This window comes from Anomaloglossus baeobatrachus, chromosome 4, assembly GCF_048569485.1.
Source record: "Anomaloglossus baeobatrachus isolate aAnoBae1 chromosome 4, aAnoBae1.hap1, whole genome shotgun sequence".
NCBI classification, from domain to species: domain Eukaryota; kingdom Metazoa; phylum Chordata; class Amphibia; order Anura; family Aromobatidae; genus Anomaloglossus; species Anomaloglossus baeobatrachus.
The window spans coordinates 596734668-596758921 of NC_134356.1; the positions used below are offsets into that span (position 1 = coordinate 596734668).

Consider the following 24254-nt stretch of genomic DNA (forward strand, 5'->3'; position numbering starts at 1 on the left):
AAAATGGCAAGATTACAATTTGTTTCTTACTTATAGAGAGATTATCTCCAGAACCCTATCCCAATAGGTAGTAAGAATAATTTAATAATATTCGCAAATACCTACAGTTAACCAAGAGACTATACAACATTTGTGTCTCACCTCATGTGCAGGGCATTACAGTAACTTAAAGGGGTTTTCCCCATATTTCAAAGTTATTTTTAATCAATAGATTTTAGAATAATATTTAATATAATTGGATAAGTTTTAAAATAAATGTTCCTGGGCGGAGATAATCTTATATATGTGCCCCTGCTGTGTACTGTGTAATGGCCGTGTCTGACTGTACAGGGACATGGTCAGATCACACCACTGCTCCTGGGCAGGGGAGGACACAGCAGGGGATCGTATCTGATTTCTTTTTGTGAGGTAAAGCATTTCCCTGTCTGTTTTTAAAAAATATTTTACCTCATAGAATGAATAATTCGCAATCCCAAGTTGTAATATCTGTATACTCTATTACTTCCTTCCTGGATCAAGAGCTGTGGTATGATCAAACAGTGTTTTGTGCACGGTCAGACATGGCCATTACACAGTACATAGCAGGGACACGTATATAAGATTATCTCAGCACAAAAACATTTTTTTCAAAATACATCCAATTGTATAAATGAAGACTTATTGGTTAAAATCAACTTTAAAATGAAAACCCCTTTAAGTATCCATGGTCACGACCACTAGCAACTAACGGTCACTATATGAGTGGTTGTAACCATAGATACCGAAGCTACGGCAATGCCCTACATGGGTTAAGTGACATACCTAATCAGGAGAAGTATACTAAATTTCGGATTGGCGATATTTGCTAATAATGTTATTATTATTACACCTACTACATAAGGGGATAGGATCTTGGGGGTGGGAATAACCCTTTAAGTTTGTTATATGAAAGAAAACATTGGCAAAAATTTTTTTAAATATACAGAAGCACAAAAACCTGACTTAAACAGTGATTTTTTTGATGATTGCTTCCCATTAGTGATGAATACAATGTCCTCTCATTGCTCCATGGTGAGACTGTATAATCCACCGGTAAACTCGTGCTCGCATTACCCCTATGTGCCAGAACAGATCGCATTGCTTAATTCTACCTGCATAAACCGCAATGAATTAGACGTTTTGGGGCTTCTTCACATTTAGCATTTTAACCGTATAACTATCCGTCTACTTTCTCCGGAAGCTTAAGAAGCCAAGAAATGCCTTCATAAGATGCCAGGTGTGAACAAGCCCTCTAGGCTGCCATGTATTACTGCTGTCTCTGCCCTCTCTCATTTCTGCACTCTTTCCTTCTGCTGTAGCTTTCTTTGTTTTTGTTTTTTTTCTCTGATCACATACTGAACCGCTCTCTTTCCCCCACTTTCCAGGTCCTCACGCTAATAACAGCAGTGGGAACTCTGAGTCCAGCCTACCAAACATGACCAGGTCACTTCTACTGGTGGATCAGCTCATAGACTTGTAAAGCGCACACATGCTAGCGAGCCTCCTAACCTCCCTCCCCCCACAGAGGAGTAACCCTGCATATATAGATAGATAGATATAAATATATATATGTACATCTCTTTATTTTTTATTTCGACCTTCTGTGCACATCAGTATAGTGTGGATCCGCTCTGGAGCCTCTGGCTGACTGAATACATATCCTTACCGCCTTTTATATTTTTATTTTTTTTTCTCGTCGTGTGCAAATTGCTTCCGTCTTAAGTGATAAAAAGACCTGTGTGATGGAGGACTGTGCGGGATTGGACGACTGGGTGTCGAGAGGGAGACCAAGAAAATCTGAAACTGTGGATATATTAAAATTTAATGTTTCTTGTTCAATTGTCGTTCCCCGATATCATTACTCTGTATAAGCCGATGCATATTTTTTATCTAAATTCCAAGTTCGCTTGTCATGTCGTCACCCACCTGTCTATTTTATTATCCTGAGATACTTGTATATGGGACAAAACATAACCAATTCAGGATTGATTGTATTATGGCTTATTATTCACCTTGGAGGATGGTGATGCTAGTTACCTTACCTAAACATATTCAGTGTTAGTATTTGTATCTCAGGAAGCAGAATATTAGAGTTTTTGCTTAGAGGGGTTCACCACCTACATGTATTTTTTTTTTTTTCCCCTAAAAAATCTGATTAGTAATGCAGCCTGGGATGGGGAATGCCAGGGATTGACAGCTATGAGACAGACTGCTTCCTATAAATATACATCTCAATAGCATATCCCTAACACATATTTGAGGATCGAGAAGGTACGGTAGAATGGTAACCTTGCATTTTCTTGTTTCTTAATGTATTATTAATCAGATTTTAGCAAGTGTAAATTGAAATACAGAATTTCTTTCAATTTTTGTGTTCTATCGGGGGTAACACAGCGTGGCAACAGTAGTGTTCGGAATTTAATGAAAGGTGGAGTATACCACACTAAACTGAGAACTCAGTGCGTCTGTGATGTTAATGGATCTGTGTCTCTTGCTTTGTTGCATATGTGCATTCTCTGATCACCTGTTTCCTCCAACAAATTTTCTGACGGAATAAAGAAAAGTCATATTTGGTTGCTTGTAAACTGTGAAAATGTCATACACTGATCACCTTCATTTAAAGGTATTTTAAGTTTATTTGCATTTATGACATGTCAGAGAGACATGTAACCATGGTCTGGGGTATGTCAGCTAGCCTTAAGGGATCCCTGTTCTCACCTTTAGGCCGGAGTCACACTTGCGAGTGCCTCGCATCGCATCACCCGGACACGTGCGCACACTCTCCGGGTCAGCTGCATGTATCTCTATGCAGCTGAAATGCTCTTGTCCGGAGAGTGTCTGGCTGTGCCGGGTGATGCGAAGCACTCGCAAGTGTGACTCTGGCCTTATAGTTAGACCACTCTTTGAAAACCCACCACTAATTTATTAGGAAAATTCCCTATTGATTTTACCTTTTGGTCACTAAATTAAAGACCAATTAAATCTTGACCCACCACCATTGTGATTTTTTTACATATCTAAATATTCCGAAGGGCAAATATTACAAAACTTGAGCTATCAACTCTGATGTAATGGCTATATGAAAGATCAAGAACGTAAGAGGTCCTAATCAATGTATAATATATCATATTTAAGCAGGGTATATAAATATATAGGCAGTATTGGTAATTGGAGACACGTGTGACTGATCTAATGAGTGACTTGTATGATGTATGCAATGATCAGGTGTGATTATCTGATTAGGTTTACCAAAGCTTGCTATGCAAACTGGACCTCTTCTGAAAGCTGCCGGTTTACATTGCACATGATTTGCCTAAGTTAATTTTATATGAAATGTTGAGGAGCAGGAAGCTTCAGAAATAACATCTTATGTAAATATCACGTTATGGAACGATAACACAAGGTTATAAAACATATGAACTCTTCACATTTGCAGTAGACAGGTTTGCCTTTTACCTCTGTAATGCATCATTTTGGGCAGAAACCATATATCTGGACTTGCTTCCTTTTAGATTTACGCATCTTTATTAAATTCTATGAAAATTGGATAATTGGTGCAGTCGTACCCACCTAATAATCCCAGTGGGACAGAGAAAAGTTCTCCTTGATGGTTTAACACTAGAGATGAGCGTTCCCGAGGTTCGGTGTTCATACCAAAAACAGACTTTACAAAAACAAAACAGATTTGGGGTGCTTTACGTACTCTAACCACTCGCACAAGTATCACTGTGCTCGGGTACACTCTGTGCTCGGCCCACGTGCAGTGTTTGATCGGCTCACACTGGGGTAACAGCGTGATCGGATGTAGTGTGCAACCAAAATAAAAAAAACAAAAATGGAAACACTCCAACTAACCGCCCCCGAAAGTGATCGGTCTATGGCTGGGTGCATGTGGGCAGAGACCCGAATTGCCGAATTAGTGACTTCCATTGCGGTTCAGGTCACGTCCGGGTTCCAAAGCAAACCTTAGATAATGTCCCGCTGATCCGGCCGAACCAAACTTCCATGGGTCCGCTCATCTGAATTTAACACCTTTCTCCAACATCAATTTCTATGAATCCGGAAGGCATTACCATAGTATTAGATGACATTGAGGGGCAGCTACAGTAGAAAATTGTGGTTGGGACAAAAGTACAGTATTCCTAGAATGAATTTAAACGTGTTCCCTTTTCTTTTGTGAGTCTTTTATGACTTATATTTTGGCAATAAGGAGTCATCACGTCCAGTTTAATCAAAGATGAGGTCATAGAAATGAAGTCCTAGTTTTTACAAGTTAATCCAGATGAAGGTGGAAAATGCTTTTAAAGTGTTGGCTAGTCTGTCTTACATGAAGAAAAAATTTGCTTTCAGACCAAATATGATGGATAAACTTGATCAAAAATGTAGGGTGCTTCCCTGTGGCTAGAAAATAGTTACTGCAGGACTCTGGTTTTCCCATCTTACTCTTGGCACGTGAGGACTCCATTTGGTAATGGTGTACCTTACCAAGAGAGTGGTACACAGTTTATCAATAATTCTGTTTCCCTCCTAATTCCTTCAGTCACCTGTTCCTCTGCTTTCTTTCTTCTCACCACCGTATGCCCCAGTAGGAAGTTTGGTTTGGGACCAAGAGCAGCCTTTTGATGTGCTGTACATGCCTTCAATAGGCCATAAGGTGTTATACTAAAAACAGCACAAGATGAGCCTCTTTCCTTTAGCATTTAATGTATTGGAAGACTCTCAACCCGTCGTAGACCTACTTCCTAAGTGGCGCTCCATTCTTCTATGATCGAAATGTATTGTCCGGAAGTCAATGGAGTAAACCTCTCTTGGTGACAAATTTCCATTTAAAGCATTTGCTTCAAGATGTGAAATACCCATTTTCCTATGAATAGGTGGTAAACTTCCTCAGGGTCCAACTCCCTCCAATCCTGAGAACAAGGCTCTGAAGATCTCTATCTGAATGGAGCAGAAGTTGAGCATTCGCACCTAGTACCAGATATAGCAAAACTCCGTACTGGTCTCCCATTGACAATAAGTGGGGTTTAGGTGATCATGCTTGACCTCTGCCCAATTCAGACAACACATTTGGAGAACCTTTTCAGCATCGGTTAGATCCTCAGCCCTCTAGAAGATATCCCCCACAGCTTGAGTTTAGCAAGGTATAACTTCATGTCTTGGGACAAACCCTTTTAAACTTTCAAAAATAAAGGAAGAAAGTCCAAATTGGAATCTAAATATATCTAATTATTGTAGAGCAGATGTCGATTAATAAATGTGGATAACAAAGTCATTCTGATACCAAACATCGGAGACATTTAATTTATGAACATTGCAGAATTTCCCAGAACAATATATCAGTCTGTGGGATCCACCATCTCTTAGATTTTACCGGTGACCTGGACCTCATTACTCTGCATGGGGGGATACCTGTGTGGGCCGATATTTTGTTATTTCTGTTATTTAAGAAAAAGTATTTAAAGCTGTATCTGTGAGTATGTGTGCGTGTGCGTGTCCTGCAAGATCAGTGTAACCTTTCTTTGTGCAGATGTCCGTGCGAGTTTCCTATATATCTGTATACTGTACACACGATGTACAGCTTGTTGGGTGGTCTATCTTTGTATGTCTCTGGGAAGCTCTCCATGCAATGTACTGGATTTTGCTGTCTGTACATAGAATTAATTATAAGCCTTCTAAGTCTGTGGGGATCTCCTCTGTATGACAAATTTCTACCTGTGTCCAATACACCCATCTTACTTTTATTTTTCTGTATTGTATGGAAAGAAAAAAAAGTTTTCTCAACCCGAGAGCATTTATCATTATTGTAGGCAAACTAAAAAATAAAATTCCTTTAGTGAAGTGGTTGTTAGAATTTTGCCATGTGTATATATAAATATATAAATATATTTTAGTTCATGCTCCTCCTCGTCTATCAGTTCAGATTCCCCTCCAGGTCTCTAAATTTTTCAAAAAAGTAAAAGAAAAAAAAGTTTAAACTAGAGCTGGAAATAAAAGCAAAAATCTGTCATTTACAACCTGCACATTTCCTGATTGTATAGTAGATTCCAATCTATTTCTGTGAATTAAAGTATTTTAAAGAATGGCAATGGCCTCTGACTGGTGTGGTTTTAATCAATGAGGTTTGTGTCATGTCTTTCTCTTTTTAAATAATGGCTAATTCTTTATATCTAAGGTATGTGAACAAATGCAGATGGAGATATAGATATAGATAGATATATATATAGATAGATGGATAGATATATTTATAGATGTATGTGTCTAATATATAAAGCTGTGTGTGTGTCCGAAAGAGACAGATGGGGAGACAGACCGGGGAAAGGGACATGGACAAACGGGGAAAGAGACAGACAGAGAGAGACTGTTACTGTCCCGGGCGACGTCCGGGTACTACAGCTAGTATATATCCCAAAAACCCTGTTTGATTGGAGCACACCAGTGCACTCCATTCCATTAGGGACTGATAGAGATTACAGAGTCCCTAAATTTGGCAGCTCCATAGTAAATGAATGAAGCACATTTATGCTCTACTTCCATTCAATTCAGATGCGGTTTTGCTTAGCCCTGTCCTCAGAATCCATGGGAACCCCACCGGTGAGACCCGCCTACCCACCCCCAATAGTTAAACCCCCTTTTTAAAGGAGGTTTTAACTATTGGTTTCTATAAGTTCTAGCTTTTATCAGCCCTCACCCGTTCTTCTGCAATACCCTCACAAGCCACACAACTATGGCTACTCCTTTTAGGCTACATTCACACTTCCGTCCTTTTACATCAGTTGCAATCCGTCGCCTTGAGGAAATACGGTATCCTGCAGTATATTTTGCATGAAACCGGTTTCCCCATGGACTTTTATTACCGACTGATTGTGACTGATGGCCTTGCGTTGCATCCGTTCCGTGACTGATTCGTCATGGAGTGACTGATTGTCAGGCGGGAGCAACGCACAATGTAACTTTTTTTTGTGTGCGGCGGATCGTTTTTTTTTACTGTGATCATGCCCACAGTAAAATCCATGATCGACTGTAAATTCAGTTCCAGCGTCCAGAACAATCAGCTGATCGTCCGGCTTTTGTGAACGATCGCCTGATCAGCCGACTTTTCTGGACGATCAGCTGATACGCTGTCAAACGGTAAAAAAAAAAACAAGCAACGGATCTGTTTTTTTTTTTTGTTTTTTGTTTTTTTTGCAGCATCAGTCACATCAGTTGTGCCACTATCTGCAAAGCATCCGTTCCATCAGTCAAGGGTGCTTTACACGCTGCGACATTGCTAGCGATCTCATTAGCGATGTGACACGCTAAATCGCAGATGCGATCTGCCGAGATCGCACATAGGTCGTTTTTGTATCGCCGGTCACATGTGCGATCTCGATAGATCGTATTTGCGATCTGGCGTGTCACATTGCTAACGAGATCGCTAGCGATGTCGCAGCGTGTAAAGCACCCTTCACACAACTGATTTGTGACTGATGCAAAAAAATGGAAATGTGAATGTAGCCTAAAAGACACTGTTGGACCTAATAGAGCTAATATTTATCACCAACCAATAGATCAGATAATGAATCACTCCTGCAATAATTGTATTCCCTAAACCTTTTCTAAAAAGGTCTGTAATGTAGTGTATTGCTGGGAAATGAGGTATTCAAGAGTCACAATATACTTCACAGATTATCTCGCACCCAGGCTCAAACTATAAAAAGAGCCTATGGAAATAATCTATGAAAGCCTGGAGGATCATGGAACAGAATCCAAACACTCCACAATTTCTTCCATTTATCTGAATGCCCAGAACTCACCACAGATAGCTCTTCCATTCGACAAATACTAGCCATCTCAGAGTACCATTCAGACATAGTTGGAACCTCAGTTGAAGTGAGATCACAAAGTGCCACCGTTGAGGCCCAGTCACACACGACTTACCAGCGATCCCGAAAACGATGCGACCTGATAGGGATCGCTGGGAGGTCGCTGGTGAGATGTCACACAGTCAGATCTTACCAGCGATGCAGGAACGATACAGGTCGCAGTAGCAACCTGTATAACGATCTCTGCAGTCACTGTGACCCTGTCACAGTGTCAAAGACAGCGATGTGTCCTGCCCAGCAGGACATGGCCTTTGATGAAAATGGCCTGAACCATTCTGCAACGACCGGTGACCTCACAGCAGGGGCCTGATCACTGGTAGGTGTCACACATAACAAGATCGCTAACTGGATCCTTACTGCGTCACAGAAACCGTGACTCAGCAGCGATCTCGCTAGCGATCTCGTTATGTGTGACGGTACCTTTAGACAAAACAAAGAATAACTTTCTTTTGATGGCTTAGAAAAAGAGGCTTCTGATGACGGTTTACAACCCTGTTCCCAGTGATCAGATAGTATGCAAAAATATCCTCTCCGAGAAAGGTTTGATCTTGCTTCATTTCCACTAACTATGGTCATAGTGCCTTGTTCCTTCTCACCATGCCAGCAAGTGTCCGAGACAAAAGAAAAGATGACCTTTAATGTTGAAGGGTATTGGTACCATCTCAAAAGAATTGTGTAACTAACTTTTTTTTTTTTCCCTGAGCACTGCAATCTGAGTGGGAGATTGCTACTCCCAGTTCCTGTTCCCATGCCCTTTGAAATACAGTGCCTTGCGAAAGTATTCGGCCCCCCTTGAATTTTTCAACCTTCTCCTACATTTCAGGCTTCAAACATAAAGATAAAAATGTTAATGTTATGGTGAAGAATCAACAAGTGGGATGCAATTGTAAAGTTAAACAAAATTTATTGCTTATTTTAAACTTTTTTAAAAAATAAATGAAAATTGGGGCGCACAATATTATTAGTCCCCTTTTAAGTTAATACTTTGTAGCACCACCTTCTGCTGCGATTACAGCTGCAAGTCGCTTGGGGTATGTCTCTATCAGTTTTGCACATCGAGAGACTGAAATTCTTGCCCATTCTTCCTTTGCAAACAGCTTGAGCTGAGTGAGGTTGGATGGAGAGCGTTTGTGAACAGCAGTTTTCAGCTCTTTCCACAGATTCTCGATTGGATTCAGGTCTGGCTCCATCCATCTTCCCATCAATTTTAACCATCTTACCTGTCCCTGCTGAAGCAAAGCAGGCCCAAACCATGATGCTGCCACCACCATGTTTGACAGTGGGGATGGTGTGTTCAGGGTGATGAGCTGTGTTGCTTTTACGCCAAACATATCGTTTGGCATTGTGCCCAAATAGTTCAATTTTGGTTTCATCTGACCAGAGCACCTTCTGCCACATGTTTGGTGTGTCTCCCAGGTGGCTTGTGGCAAACTTTAAATGATACTTAATATGGATATCTTAGAGAAGTGGCTTTCTTCTTGCCACTCTTCCATAAAGGCCAGATTTGTGCAGTGTACAACTGATTGTTGTCCTAAGGACAGACTCTCCCACGTCAGCTGTAGATCTCTGCAGTTCATCCAGAGTGATCATGGACCTGTTTGGCTGCATCTCTGATCAGTCTTCTCCTTGTTTGGATGGACGGCCCGGTCTTGGTAGATTTGCAGTAGTAGAATACTTTTTCCATTTCAATATGATCGATTGCACAGTGCTCCTTGGGATGTTTAAGGTTTTGGAAATCTTTTAGTAACCAAATCCAGCTTTAAACTTCTCCACAACAGTATCACGGACCTGCCTGTTGTGTTCCTTGGTCTTCATGATGCTATCTGCTCTTTAAACAGAACATTGAGACTATCACAGAGCAGGTGTATTTATACAGAGACTAGATTACACACAGGGGGCTTATATTTATCATCATCAGTCATTTAGGACAACATTGGATCATTCAGAGATCCTCAATGAACTTCTGGAGTGAGTTTGCTGCACTGAAAGTAAAGGGGCAGAATAATATTGTACGCCCCACTTTCCAGTTATTTATTTATTTTTTTTAAAAAAAGTTTTTAAAATAAGCAATACATTTCGTTCAACTTTACAATTGTTTCCCACTTGTTCTTGATTCTTCACCAGAACATTAAACTTTTTGTCTTTTATATTTGAAGCCTGAAATGTGGGAAAAGGTTGAAAAATTCAAGGGGGCTGAAATACTTTCGCAAGGCACTGTATCAACTTTTCCAAGCCACCCCCTCTGACCAGACAGTTATCGTATATAGCAGAGAGATTGCATGACCAGGTGGGAAATCCTAGCAGGAACAAATTTTCAAAAACGGTGGATGTGGACTGGAATGTGGAATCTGCTCACTGTGAGGATATGAAGGAATGCCATTGGAAATATTCCAACCATTTAAAGTTTCTGAGAAGGAAACAGATTTTGAACAGAGATAAACAAGGGATCTACCGGTGCGCTCCTAAGAAATAATGTTATACTCGCAGGTGAGGCAGAAGACGTGTGAGAACTGATTGGCATAGGGTTATTTGTCCTCTTCGCTAGAATTGACCGTAAATTAACAGCAAACTACAGAGCAAGAAAGATAATGGAAGCAGTCCAGGGACAGGAGCAGCGGATCATGCGACCTCACTTCTCCATGGCCAAGCCATGCCCGCCAGTGTGAATTGTTAGTGGTAAGGGCGCACCCTCATAATCTTGTGCCTCCGCAAATACATCCCCAGCTCGCGTGAGGGATAGTTTCTGCTCAGGCCCGCGATAGTGTCCTATAACTGCGCATGCGCGAGACTTTGGCATCAGTGTGGAGGATGACAGGGCCATCGTCATCAATGCAAATCAAGACCGGGGACGGCGTACAGTGGCAGGAGGGGGATGCTAAGGAGAACTAAAGCCTGCCCATAAGGCCCACTGAAATAATTTACATACGAAAAGGTAATATTTTATAAAGTTTTTTTGGAGGTCTGAAAAGGGGGCCAGCATCAAGGCACACCTTCATAGAATGCAGCCCAGGAGCTGCAGAAGGTGGTATTTTTAGTTGCATAGAGAAAAATCTGGTGAGAGGTTCCCTTTAAGAGCAATCTGTCAGCAGGATTTCATCCCCCAAACTATTGCTGAAGTGCTTTTGGCAGGTGCAAACACTTTCCAAGACAGTGATATTGGCTCTGTTCCCTGCCCAGCTCCGCTTTCTCCTGGATCCTTTATTGTGAGACATATTAATCTCACTGCATAGGTCAATACGATAATATCCATATTATGTCCTTTTTTTTTTTATTTTTTAGTATCTACCCATGTTATAAAGTTACTATCAAATTGACTAGTGAACAGTGTTAAAGAAGAGCACAAATTTCCAGATTTGTTTCACACAGAGTAAAATTAACCCCTTAGTTCTGCAGCACATGATTAGCAGAAAATAGAAGACCTCAAACAGCAGAACTTTATTTTTTAATTTTTTTTTTATTCTGTTTCTCCCCATGAAGTTAAGAAAAGATTGGTAAGAATCAATATGTATCGCAAAATGCTGTCACTGAGAAACACAACTCATCCTGAAAAAATTCAAGCACTACCACAGCTAGGACAAAGGAAAAATAAAAATATTACGGCTCTTGAGATAATGAAAAAAAAAATAAATAAAAATGATACTTTGTCCTACAGTCCAAATAAAGTAATTAAAGGGAACCTGTCGGGTGCAATATGTATGCAGAAGAACCGTTCTGGGTGCTTCTTACTGATCCCTGCCTAACCGTCCCTGTATACACTAGCATAGATAAAGAGATCTATAGAAAACGTATTTCTAAAGATCTTGTATTGTATGCTAATGAGCACAGGGAGTAGTCCCCTGGGCATTAGTTCCCCTGGCTAGTCGGCCCCATTAGCATGCTAGTATGTCACTGTGGGTGTGCTATCTTGCTAATGAATACGCAGCGTCACAGAATGATCTCACCTCTCCGCCGCCAGACACTGGATTTCGGTTCAGGGCGTATGACCCCGGAGTTTTGATCATGCGCACTATGAAGCTGGGTGTACGTGTCCTGGCTTCAAACTGAAGTACTGTGCATGACCCAAAATTCAGGGTAATGTGCACTGAATCGAAATCCAGAGTCGGGCGGTGATCGCCGGAGAGGTGAGATCATCCTGTGACGCTGCGCATTGATTAGCATGATAGCACGACCACAGTGGCGTACTAATAGGGCTGACTGGCAAGGGGAACTATCGCCCAGGGGACTAGTCCCTGCGCTCATAGCAAACGACAAAAAGATCTTTACAAATACGTTTTCTAAAGATCTCTTTATCTATGCTACTGTATACAGGGACGGTTAGGCAGGGAGTAGCGATATGTATCCAGAACTGCTCCTGGCTCTGGGTGCATATTGGACCTGACGGGGTCCCTTTAAGGAGTTAATTTTGCAATTAGATAACAGATAGGAAAAAACAAAAGCTCAAATGTGTACATAGGCTTTGGCATAAAACGTAACTTTTGTTCATCGATAATTTCAGTTAGTGAAAAGGTTCTCTACTCTGTGAAATGCCATCAGCAGCATGAATCTGCCTCCTGGTCTGCAGCGGGCCACCAGGTCTGGCTTTTGGCCTACAGACGTTTGTCTAGGACTCTAGGTTATACAAGTTTTCAGCCTCCAAATATAAAAAATGGACATGAAGAAAGAATCGTGAAAATGGAATTTAAGAACTTGTCCTTGCTCATTAATCTTTCATTTACATAAAACTCGAAAGCATCTGCGTTAAATGTGACCCCCCCCCCTAAAGTTCAGATGTAATTCATGAGCTTATTTAGTTAAGATCCATAATATTACAGAAGTTGTATAACATAGGAATTATAGCAATTAAGTATATGACAATGTAAGTCATTAATTGGAATCTGTCAGCAGGTTTTTGGTATGTAATCTGAGATTCACGTGATATAGGGGCACAGACCCTGATTCACTTGCTGATCTTCATGCCGTTATTTTGGTGCAATCATTTATTTCTCAGGTCTAGCAGTACTTTAGAATGCTGAGCTGTGTATAACCCGGCACACAGCACGTAATGGCAGCTTACTGTGTATAGGTAGAAAGCTGCTAATCAGTGATGGAGGTGGGGTTACACAGAGCAGTTGGCTATGAGGTACAAAACATCTAGACCTATAGTGATGATCTCCTGCTGATAAAGTACTGATTTTTATTGAAACAGCACACAGCCTAGTAAGGGACACATCACTGGAATCAGGGTCTCAGCCCCTACATCATGCTGATCCCCGTTTACATAGCAAAAACCTGCTGAGAGATTACCTTTAACTACAAAATACATTAATGTAAATTTTTCCAGGGTGATATTAGGACATCTTTGGGTAAAGGTGAGTTTACATTGATAAATATCGCTAGACAAAGCTGAGATTTTGCTTTGCAATACGCTTCCACCTGGTGTGTAGTTTCCTGAGGATTTCAAGCCATTTCTCTTCTCTCCTCTCATCTTTTCATACTTATTTCTTACAATCTCTTCCTAAATATTACCTGCAATTCATGTCTTCAAGGTAAGCTCTGTTATGTAGGTGTCATAGTGGTTCCTGTGTAATCCACATGAACTCCTGCAAACATATAAAATGTCTTATGATTTGGACTTTAAAAGCTTCTGGAAATTCCATACTGTATCATATACAGTGAAACCACCCAAAAATTCTGTAAAAAGTAGTCTTCTGCAGGGAAAGTCTTCTCAAAGAAGACAGAATATACATAGGATTTAAGGAATTAGAGTATCTTTTTATATTGGGGTCTGAAGTAGATCGGAGGCAGTATTCCCACAGTTTGGTTTTTTGTTTGTTTTTTTTTGGCGGGGGGGGGGGGGGATTCACTGTGTATCATGTATAAAGTCTGGTTCTTCCGGAAGCGATATCATCAGCACTTTGCAGTAGATGAAACTTGCCCTTATCAGTGCCATGTTTCTTGGCCTACATCTCAATGTATTCCATTATGTGAGGTTTTTTTTTTTGTTTTTTGCTGTGCCTTTGCAGTTTGGTTATCCCCTCTGCCCCTTCTGAGGAGGAACCCAAACTTGTCCATTAATAGCAGTGTCATTTTTGTCACCGTGCCATCTTGATCTTGTTAGACCGCAAATTATGTGAGTTATGGATGTTCCTTGTCCCAATTTTACAAGTATTGATATCAAGCATTAGTAATTCTGAACCTTTGTCTCCATTTACAGGTGTACTAGAAGCTCCTCAGCCCTTCCAAATGGGAAATGATGGGATGTTTAAAGGTTCTAATACGGCATCATGCCTCTTATCTTCTGAACTAGAATTAAAACTTGACAGTCCATCCAAAGGTCCATCTAGTTGTAGTTCCTTTCACAGCAGTGAAGGAGAAGGCACTGACCATGAGCCAGACCTATTGGATTGCAGCGGTTCCAGACCTCTCTTAATGGAGTCAGATGAAGAGGAAGGTTGTAAGAAAGGCAAGGATGGTGCATTTCCCAATTCTGAGGAGCCCATTTTCATCCAGAGCACCCCTATCTACACTCCTTCTGAAAGAATGGCCCAGACGCCTGCAGGAGGCTTCGGTACAGATATAGATGTCTTTGCCACAGCGCCATTCAGGAATTCAATCACTTCAAAAGATGATTCTGATATATTTACCAATGCACCATTCTTGGCGAAGTCTTCTACTTCTTTGAACCAGTTGGAGGAACCTGATGTGTTCCTCCGAGCGCCTTTTACAAGAAAGATTAGTGTTGAAGACCCCACTTCTCCTCATTTTGTAAAAGAAGCGATGGCCGTGGGAAATTCCACATTCCGAAATACTGACTTGAAGGTGGGCGGCAGTTCCTTGAAGACCTCATACACTACTGGAAACCTGTATGCACATTCCAGCAGAAGCAGTGAGTTAGCAGAAGCCGCTCTGTATCTAAATGCATCCAAGGAGGCACACAGTGCTGAAAACCATAGTATCCCTGGCCATGAGGCATCTCAAGAGACTGTGTTTGGGACTGTGGTAACCAAGCCATTCCGTCCCCAGTCCTTGTCTAAGTATTCCCGACACTACAGCCCTCAGGAAGGGCCGGCTGTCGATGCACAACCCATTGCTGCTTACAAAGTAGTGTCTCCATCTGCAAAAGCCTCAGTAGCCGGATCTGTTCCCATCACCCCAGTGACTTATAGAACTTCAGAGATTGCAAGTGCAGATCCCTTTGGCTTGGCTCCATTCCCTGCCAAGGCTGGAAGACAAAACCCATAGAGTACAGATGACGCTTCTACCTTAGATCCTATCTCTCCTCCTTTTTGCAGTGCATTTCCTATTAATGTATTAATCCTTTCTCTGCCATACACAGCTCTGATACCTTTTTTTTTTTTTTGTTTTTTTTTTTTATTTTCTTCTTCAAAAAAGGGATTTCTTCATTAAAGTGCACCTGTCACCACTCACTGCAGAGTCAGCCATTACATGGACTGATTTTGCTTAAAGGGTTTATCCAGTTTTTGCTATTGATGCAATAGATCTGACAAAGCCACATTGCCAACCAAGCACAGCCAGACTAAAATTAGTGTTGTGCATGTTGGAGCAGTGTAAATTATGAAAAAAATGAGGCATTATTGGAGTTGCAAATATTGGACCCCCACTGATGTATTATTGATGGCCTATCCTATGCATCAGCACATTAAATGGATTGTACAGGATTATAAAACATGGCACTACGCCTGTGCACAGGTTGTCCGCTATTGCAGTTTAGCTCTTTTTGGAGTGAATTAGTCTCATTCAGATGTCTGTAATGCTGATATATTTTAACAAATTATGGCCTCAAGTCTCCCGGCCTGATTGTGGGTCTCTTGACCCAAACTAACCACCTCATTGATCCCTATGGTACTGTTAGTAGGGGTCATAAAACCCGGAATTGTGGTTTCAATATGGAAAGGAATTGTTTTGTTTTTTTTCTTTTTGCCGTAAGTAGCCATGTTTTACTAATCCTGTACAGTCCCTTTTAAAGAGGACACACCACCAGAATTTTCCTATATAGACTAAAGCCAGTGCTATACTGGCGCTATCATGCGGATTCTATACATGCCTTTAGTTGTGAGATCAGATGTATACTTTATGAAATATAGGCAAGTAAAGGTTCTGAAATGTACTGTTTGATAGAAGTTGCAGAATATCTTAATAGGTGGGTCGTATTTTCCTAGTTATTCCCTCGCCTGCCTGCCTGTCCTTCCTTTCCCTTCCCCTGTCTCTGTTATTACAGCGGGAGGAAGGACAGGCAGACGGGCGGGAATAACTAGCAAAATATGACCCACCTATTAGATATTCCGTTGCACCCATCATCAAATAACATTGAATTTCACAAACTTTACTTGCCTGTATTTGAAAAACTATACATTTGATCTAGCAACTAAATGTATGTATAGAATCAGCATGATAGTGCCAGTATAGCACTGGCTTTAGTTTCTATATGAAAATCCTAGTCGTTGATCCTCTTTAAAGGCGTTCATCTGGAGTTAGATGTGTAAGACAAAGTCAACTCTCTGTGGCCTCCATATTGAGATTAAACCCCGTCACACATAGCGATATCGCTGAAACGTCACAGGTTTTGTGACGTATTAGTGACCTCGCCAGCGATGTCGCTGTGTGTGACACGTAACAGCGAGCGGGCCCCTGCATGCGAGGTCGCTGATCGTTACAAAAACGATCAGGACCTTTTTTTGCTCGTTGGTCTCCTGCTGTGCAGCACGCATCGGCGTGTTTGATTGCGGGAGACCAACGAGCACCGACTCTGTGTAAGCAGCGTACGCTGGTAAGCAGGGTAAATATCGGGTAACTAAGCAAAGCGCTTTGCTTAGTAACCCGATGTGTACCCTAGCTACGTATACAGGGAGCTAGCACAGGCAGCCTGTAAGGGGTGTACACTGGTAACCAGGGTAAATATATTGGGTAACCAAGCAAAGCGCTTTGCTTAGTTACCCGATATTTACCCTGGTTACAAAGCGCAGCATCGTTACGAGTCGCTGGTGAGATCTGCCTGATTGACAGCTCACCAGCGACCATGTAGCGACGCACCAAGGATCCCTGCCAGGTCGGATCGCTGGTGGGATTGTTGGTGCGTCGCTACATGTGACTGGACCCTTAGGTCATGTGCCCACGGGAGCTTTTTGCTGTGTAGTTTGCCGCGGAAAACCTGCAGATTTTTCTGGATTTTCCAGATAAATCCGCAGGTTCTAGCATGTACAGGCACTCCTCATGTTACCCTATGGGACATGGGGAGTGTCTGTGTCCACGCTGCGGAAAGTGCGGCTGCGGAATCTCCTGCGGAGATCCCTCAGCCGTACCTAACTGCATGTCAATTATTCATGCGGATTTACTTGCGGAGATCCCGGCCCTCCGCTATGGAGATAGAGGCCGGGACGTCTGCAGGTAAATCGCGTGAAAGTCCGCATGTTTCCCGCAGCTATTCCGCTGGAAACTCGCAGGTAAAAATAGCTGCGGATGCCGGCGGGAAGCTGCGGGAAACATGTGGCCGTACCTGCGAATATATCCGCAGGTACGAGCGCCCGTGGGCACATGGCCTAAGTCTATTCAATACAGAGATGTGTAGAGAGAGGTTTATATCACCTGACTCAAATCTTCACTGATTAGCGGTTGTTTAGTAGCCTGTACACAGACAGCCTATATGCACATTGAATGATCTGTGATAGATCGCTCAGTACATATAGGCTGCTGCTGTTCTCAGCAGCACGAGTCCTTTTTACACAAACTTCTGTGCTGTAGAGAGCGATTATCTTTTGTGCAGTACATAAGATTTTCACCTGACGAGTGAGTGTTTTTTTTTCCCATTCAAGTGATTGGCAACCTGTGCAGACTGAAAGGTTATAATAATACCAGCACTCCTACCATTGCCTTGTAGTACAAATAGATTCCCTTTAAGGTTCATCACCAGGTTTTTGCCTCCTAATCTGAGAGCATTATAACGTAGGGGCAGATATTCCAGCGATGTCACCTACTGGGCTGCTTAGTGTGGCTTTGATAAGATCACTGTTTAATCAGCAGATTATCATTACAGGACTACTTGGCGTGCTGCAGGTAGTCCAGCATATTCATGAGCTCTGTATAACTGCTAGATGTGCAGCAGAGAAAACATTGATTTTATCAAAATGACAGCAAACAGCTCAGTAAGTGACACATCACTGGAATCAGGGTCTCAGTCTCTACATTATGCTGCGCTCAGATGGGGGAGCAAAAACCTGGTGACAGATTCCCTTTAAGTCTATGGGATCTCAGTTCCTGTATTGCATTAGAACATTTCCCTTTTTTTTTTTTTTTGCTATCATTTCGAAATGCAGAATCTCTCCAAATTCATCAGGAACCTCTGCAAGTCACAATAATGTCACTACATAAGATTTGTGAACTATCTGCACCTCCGCCATGTCCTCCTACATGTGTAGGTGAAGATTTGCTTTACCCCTCGCTTCTTGGATTTACCCCTTATGAAAGCAGCATTATGTTATTGTAAGTCATCTCAATCATAGATTCATGTGTTAGTGATATGTTGATTTTTCCTTATGTGTCGGTGTTTGTCTTTAGTCGTAGATTTTGAGGTGCCTTATTTATGGAGATGACTGATTTCCATCTGATAAATGGGGTGTGGTGCTCTTCCAGCATTTCCCTAAGGATCATTGCTCCACCAGCCCTAGAAATATAGAAGTAATCCCTCATCTCAGCCTTAGGTTTTATTAACTTTAATTGTATTATTCCCCCCCCCCCCACATTAAAAGCAGTTGGAAAAAATATCTTGTAGATTTATCCACCAAATTCTCTGGTCGCATTATTCAACTCTCGGGCCTTGTGAGTGCAGAGAGAAGGCGGAGAACATCCCACCATGACCAATTGACCTCTTGTGTCTCAAATACAAGCTGGGATGTGATAAATGTAGACCACCTCTCCATGTTTTGTCATTATACACCAGATGTAATAAGGGTAGCACCTTTGTGTATGAACACTGTGTTCACCTGCTTTGCTTTGATGGTGGATAAACCGCTTCTGAATCCTACCTTCATGAAAAGGGCTCGTATGCATTAGATAGCGGTTGCTTCGCCAACCTCCATCTTTTCCATCCTCTCATAAGTATGCTCGGCTGAGCTGAGCGTGCATGAGTTTTCAATCGGAAAAATGGAGCAAACCGCTACCAGATAAATGTGATAGGAACTTATTGCTCCGTGAAAGAAAATGATTGGGATGACGTTCAACATGCCTGATCCTTCTTTTCCCCGAGATACTTCTTTAGTGAAAAGTCAAGACCCCCCTTACACAGTAGAAGATTGGCTGGTTTGGCGCAAACTTTAATCTTGAAATATTCAAGGGACTTTAGATCTCCAGCCCTAATGACTATCATCTCACCATCAAGGGTTCCTTTCTTTTGGCGTTTCATGCTTATGGGCGGATCTTCCCTTTTTGAGGAAACCCATTTTGTAGGTCGAATGACTATCATTTATTTCCCCCCTACACAATGTGAATCATTTGTAAGGGCAACACTAGATACCAAGTGGGTTACTGCACTGGAATCATATTATGTAACTTTCACTTTGATTTGCTAAAAAGAGAATATCCAGCTTTTCTCATCATGACTCTTGTTAATTCCATCATTTTGTGGTGATCAATTTGTTTAATCTTTATAGCGGCTTAAGATGTGTCTGATACAGACCCTGAAATGCTCCGCATAAAAAAAAAAGTTAAATGATAACATTTTCCACCATTGGAGGAAGCCTGCTGTGTACAATTCTATTATTTACCTCTGTGTATGCAGTGTGCTGCTGAGCTCCCTCTAGTGGTGGCTTGAGGCAAACTTTTGTTTTGTGGGTTTTTTTGTTAAAAAAACAAAACAAAACACAAAGCCTTCCCATTTTTAGTTTTTTTTTTTTTTTTTATATTTAGATCAGTGTATATGTTGCTGTACTGTGAGAGTAATAATATAATCACCTATACCCTCTTTTCTGTAAATCAGTGCCGTTGCGCTCCTGTTCTCATTGATGTTACCTCTCTTCAGACTGTATGGCTTTATACGTGAGCTAGAATTTTCTTTTACAATGTAAGTCTATAAAGCTTCTTTTTGAGGCTCCATAGAATTACATTGTAAAATCCACTTAGACCGCAATGTGACCCATAGAGTCTGAAGAGCGGTGACGTCACTGAAAAAAGGAGCAGAATGGCACTGGATCATGGAGAAAGCGGTGGTGAGTATACTAATATAAACACTATAATACATGCACATATTTATAGAAAAAAAACTTCATGGGAGGGCATCTTTAAATACATAACTTACAGTGGATCTGGAGCGCTGTATAAAAACAATGGAAAGCTGTAATGACATTTTATGAAAAATTGTCATGGATTTTTGGTTCTTTTTAAAAACTATGGAGGTTGGACATTCCAATTGCAATGAATATCGGGTCACAAGAAATTGTGTTTTAATCAAAGACTTTAAAGTCATTCCAGCGTTGTCACAAACTACGCACGTTTTATTCAGTGCCTAATTATAGGTGCATCTGTGCTTTTGGCCTGGGCCTTTAAAATACTTGTGACAGCTACAAAATGACAACTTATATTAGGTAAGGTACCACGTAGGGAATTGAGGAGCTGTCAAATTGTTTTGGGCGCTGCCAGTATGGTCATAAGGTGCCTATACACTTTAGATACCAAACTAAAGCTTGTTTAGCAAACCTGTAGGAGCAAAGGATCAGGCATATTGAAAGCCATTATGCCCAATCCTCATTTTACCTGCTGTCTGAGGAAAGTCTGGTTCTCCCCATAAGCTGGTTGACCAATCTGGTTGAACTGGCATTTACCTAATGTTTATGGGCATCCTCCCGGGATCAGTGATTTGAGTAATCCGCCTCAAACCCAGAAGCAGGTAATCCTCTGGACGTTTATATTTCAAGTTATAGCAGTTAATGGCATGTTGCTCTCTAGGTCACCAATTAATGGATTAATGGCTGAACACTTTCCCTCCAACCCCCCCCCCCACCCACGCCGTCAGCTAGTGAGCAGTGCCTCAAATTTAATAACTTGGAGTACCTAATACCACCAATAATTGGCCACATTTACTTAGCTGAACATACATTGAACCCATCTATTTATGATCTTCCAATTTTATTTTTTTTTTTTTTTCCTAAAATGTGAGAAGTGGACTGTCAGCACATAATGACTGATCAAACCAAGCACTGATGCCCCATGCACCTTTGACGTGGCCGCCTACTTGCTTTCCTTCCATCTTTCTCTGTCTCCTATAAGGTTGGAGCGGTCAGAGAAGGTTGAGGTGGTATAGAAAGATGGAGAACAAGTAAATGGGATATGCACTGTACAATTGGGCCGTGCGAAGGGTGCATCAAGCATCTGTGCATGGTTTTTTAAATCATTGTGTGCTGACTGTCTCCTTTTTAAAGAAACGTGACAATCAGCCATTCCTGGGTCATATGGTTTATCATTTTTCTCTTTTTTTTTTTTCCATATTTACTTTTCACTTCTGCTACATACCTCATAGAAACAAAGACCATTTGCCATTAGAACAGAGCCCTTTAAGTTGGGATATAGGCCTTTTGGCTACACTTGAACCCAAAAAAAGAGGCTAAATTCATGAATTCTATCCTGTTGGACAGTTTTCAAAATGCAAAAATGTAGATCTTGTTTCATGATGTAGGAAAAATGTGTGACATTATGGTTCGTGATGAGCGCGCGCTACCATGCCCGAGTGTTCAGTACTTGTTAACAGCAGTTGTATGCTCGGATGGGCACGACTCCAAGTATAATAGACGTCGATGTGGGACCTCAAACATTTTTTTAGGGAAATCTTCCAGAATAATGCTTGAGTCCTCCATTGACTTCCATTATATTTAGGTGCTTGAGTTGTGCCCATCCGAGTGTCCATTGCTCTTAACGAATACTGAACACCCAAGCATGGTAGTGCACGCTCATGCTACTTTTCTGAAAACATAATTAGTGATATTTCTTCAGGAAAAAAATAATTTGGAGTAAAATGATAGTCTTGATTTTTTAACGTGTTTTGAGAAGAATAACGGTGCTCATCCCACTGATCAGTAGATATATGTGCTGAATTCTCATCCGGCTAGATCCGTCACATTACAGGTTCTCCATTCGCTGTCTGTAGGTCACAACGTACGTTCGGATCACAACAGTGTGAAAAAAAGAGGACCCATGCCACCAACGAGTATCACCAAGAAAAACCAGTGTTCCCAGCATGGACCAATCTATATTGTGACCAGACGTATGGCCTGTAATTTGATCAGCTTGTACTGTACATTCAGGTGTAGGTATTTATTAGGCACTGGCAGAACGCCCTGACACATACCCATGGTGTACTCAATGCTTTTGTGACGTGGTGCCCATGGCAAGTGGCTGCACAACATGGAGCCAGAAGATGCATCTGTTTTGGTGTACCAACGTAAAGTGCTGCTCCCCTGTATTTAAGGGGCAAAACAGAATAAACATCTGACTAGACATTTCTGCCTCCTTGTTTTTCTTTACTCGGTTACCTTGTATATAGTGGGCTTCTTTAAAGGGATTTCCTGGTGATTAAACGGTGTTGTCTCCAGATGCACCTTTTTAAGAATGCTCTGAAGCAGGGGGGCAGTGAGCTCCTGAAGACTGATAGTTCTGAGCAGGGGCATGATCGCTCTACTAGTCCAAACTGTGCTCCCTCTATAAGGCCCCCTTCACATGTCTGTGAAAAACATTTTTGTTTTGCATGGCCATGTTGCATATGGCCCATCCATGTGCCATGATTGTGGCACACGTGTGCAGTCCCCGTGCTATCTGTGTGACATCCAGATAGCGCACGGATCGCATGAACGTCTATACTGACTTGTTCATGGTGCTGCTGCTTCTGGGTCCGTGGTGCAGTGAATATTCATGAGCATAATGAGCGGGACCCAAAAGCAAGTAACAGCAGCATCGAAGAGAGCAGTGCTGGATACAAGGGAGTATAGAAATTAATTTTATTTCAAAGAAATGTTTTCTCCGGTACGGGTCACCACTGTGTGGTCTGTGTGACATCAGTGCTGCCGGAGAAAGATGGACTTGTCTCCATGCAGGATACATGGACATGCTTATGGCCACACAGTCCTTGTGAAACCACTTGTGTGCACAGACCCATTAACCCCTTAACGACCCATGACGTACTGGGTACATCATGGATCGTGTGCCGGTAAGCCCCGCCCCCTGCCGCCGGCAGGCGGCGGCGATCCGCGCACATAGCTGTTATCAACAGCTGACGTGTGCCTGCTAGCCGCGGGTGGAATCTCTTCCACCCGCGGCCATTAACCCCTTACATTTCGCTGCCAAAATCTTGGCAGCGATATGTATATGGGCGCCGCCATGAGTCACTTACCCCGCCCCCGCCGGAAGTCACGTGACATGATCACGTGACTTTCGGCGGTTGCCATGGTAGCACAGGGTCATGTGATGACGCCTGTAGCTAACATGACTCACTTCCTCTCAATGCCGGAATGCAGCCGGCATTGAAAGTAAAGCAGCAAATCTGCAGTTCTCAGCTCTGTAGCTGAGATCTGCAGATAGTGCAAAGGGATCAGATTGCTGATCGCTATAGCCCCCTAGGGGGACTAGTAAAATAACAAAAAAAAGTAAAAAAATTTTTAAAAAATTAAAAAAAATAAAAAAAACCTAAAAGTTCAAATCACCCCCTTTCACCCCATTGAAAATTAAAGGGTTAAAAAATGAAAAATACACACATTTGGTATCGCCATGTTCAGAAATGCCCGATCTATCAAAATATAAAATCAATGAATCTGATCAGTAAACTGCGTAGCGGCAAAAAAATTCCAAACGCCAAAATTACGTTTTTTGGTCGCCGCAAATTTTGCGCAAAATGCAATAACAGGCGATCAAAACGTAGCATCTGCGCAAAAATGGTACCGTTAAAACGTCAGGTCAAGACGCAAAAAATAAGCCATCATTGAGCCTCAGATCCTGAAAAATGAGAACGCTACGGGTTTTAGAAAATGGCGCAAAACGTGCGCCACGTTTTTTGGACAAGCTTGTGAATTTTTTTTAACCCCTTAGATACAAGTAAACCTATACATGTTTGGTGTCTACAAACTCGCACCGACCTGAGGCATCACATAGATACCTCAGTTTTACCATATAGTGAACACAGTGAATAAAATATCCCAAAAACTATTGTACGATCACTTTTTTTGCAATTTTTCCGCACTTGGAATTTTTTTGCCGTTTTCCAGTACACTATATGGTAAAACTTATGGTTTCATTTAAAAGTACAACTCGTCCCGCAAAAAACAAGCCCTTACATGGCAAGATTGACGGAAAAATTACGGCTCTCGGAAGAAGGGGAGCAAAAAACAAAAACGCAAAAACAAA

General features: G+C 41.7%; 1 protein-coding gene across 6 annotated transcripts in view; it reads left to right on the forward strand.

Moving 5' to 3' along the window:
• The window catches only part of AAK1 (AP2 associated kinase 1), a 205708-nt gene extending 189481 nt beyond the window's left edge, over window positions 1-16227 (forward strand). For 4 of the 6 annotated variants that reach the window (XM_075346168.1, XM_075346167.1, XM_075346169.1 and 1 more), the window contains one exon: window positions 1404-2612. In XM_075346168.1, the coding sequence (XP_075202283.1) occupies window positions 1404-1498 (95 nt within the window). In that variant the 3' untranslated portion in view covers window positions 1499-2612. Of the gene's footprint in view, window positions 1-1403; window positions 2613-14073 lie in introns of those variants that run through there. The other 2 variants (XM_075346165.1, XM_075346164.1) reach the window with 2 other exon arrangements.
• Window positions 16228-24254: the final 8027 nt, after the last annotated feature.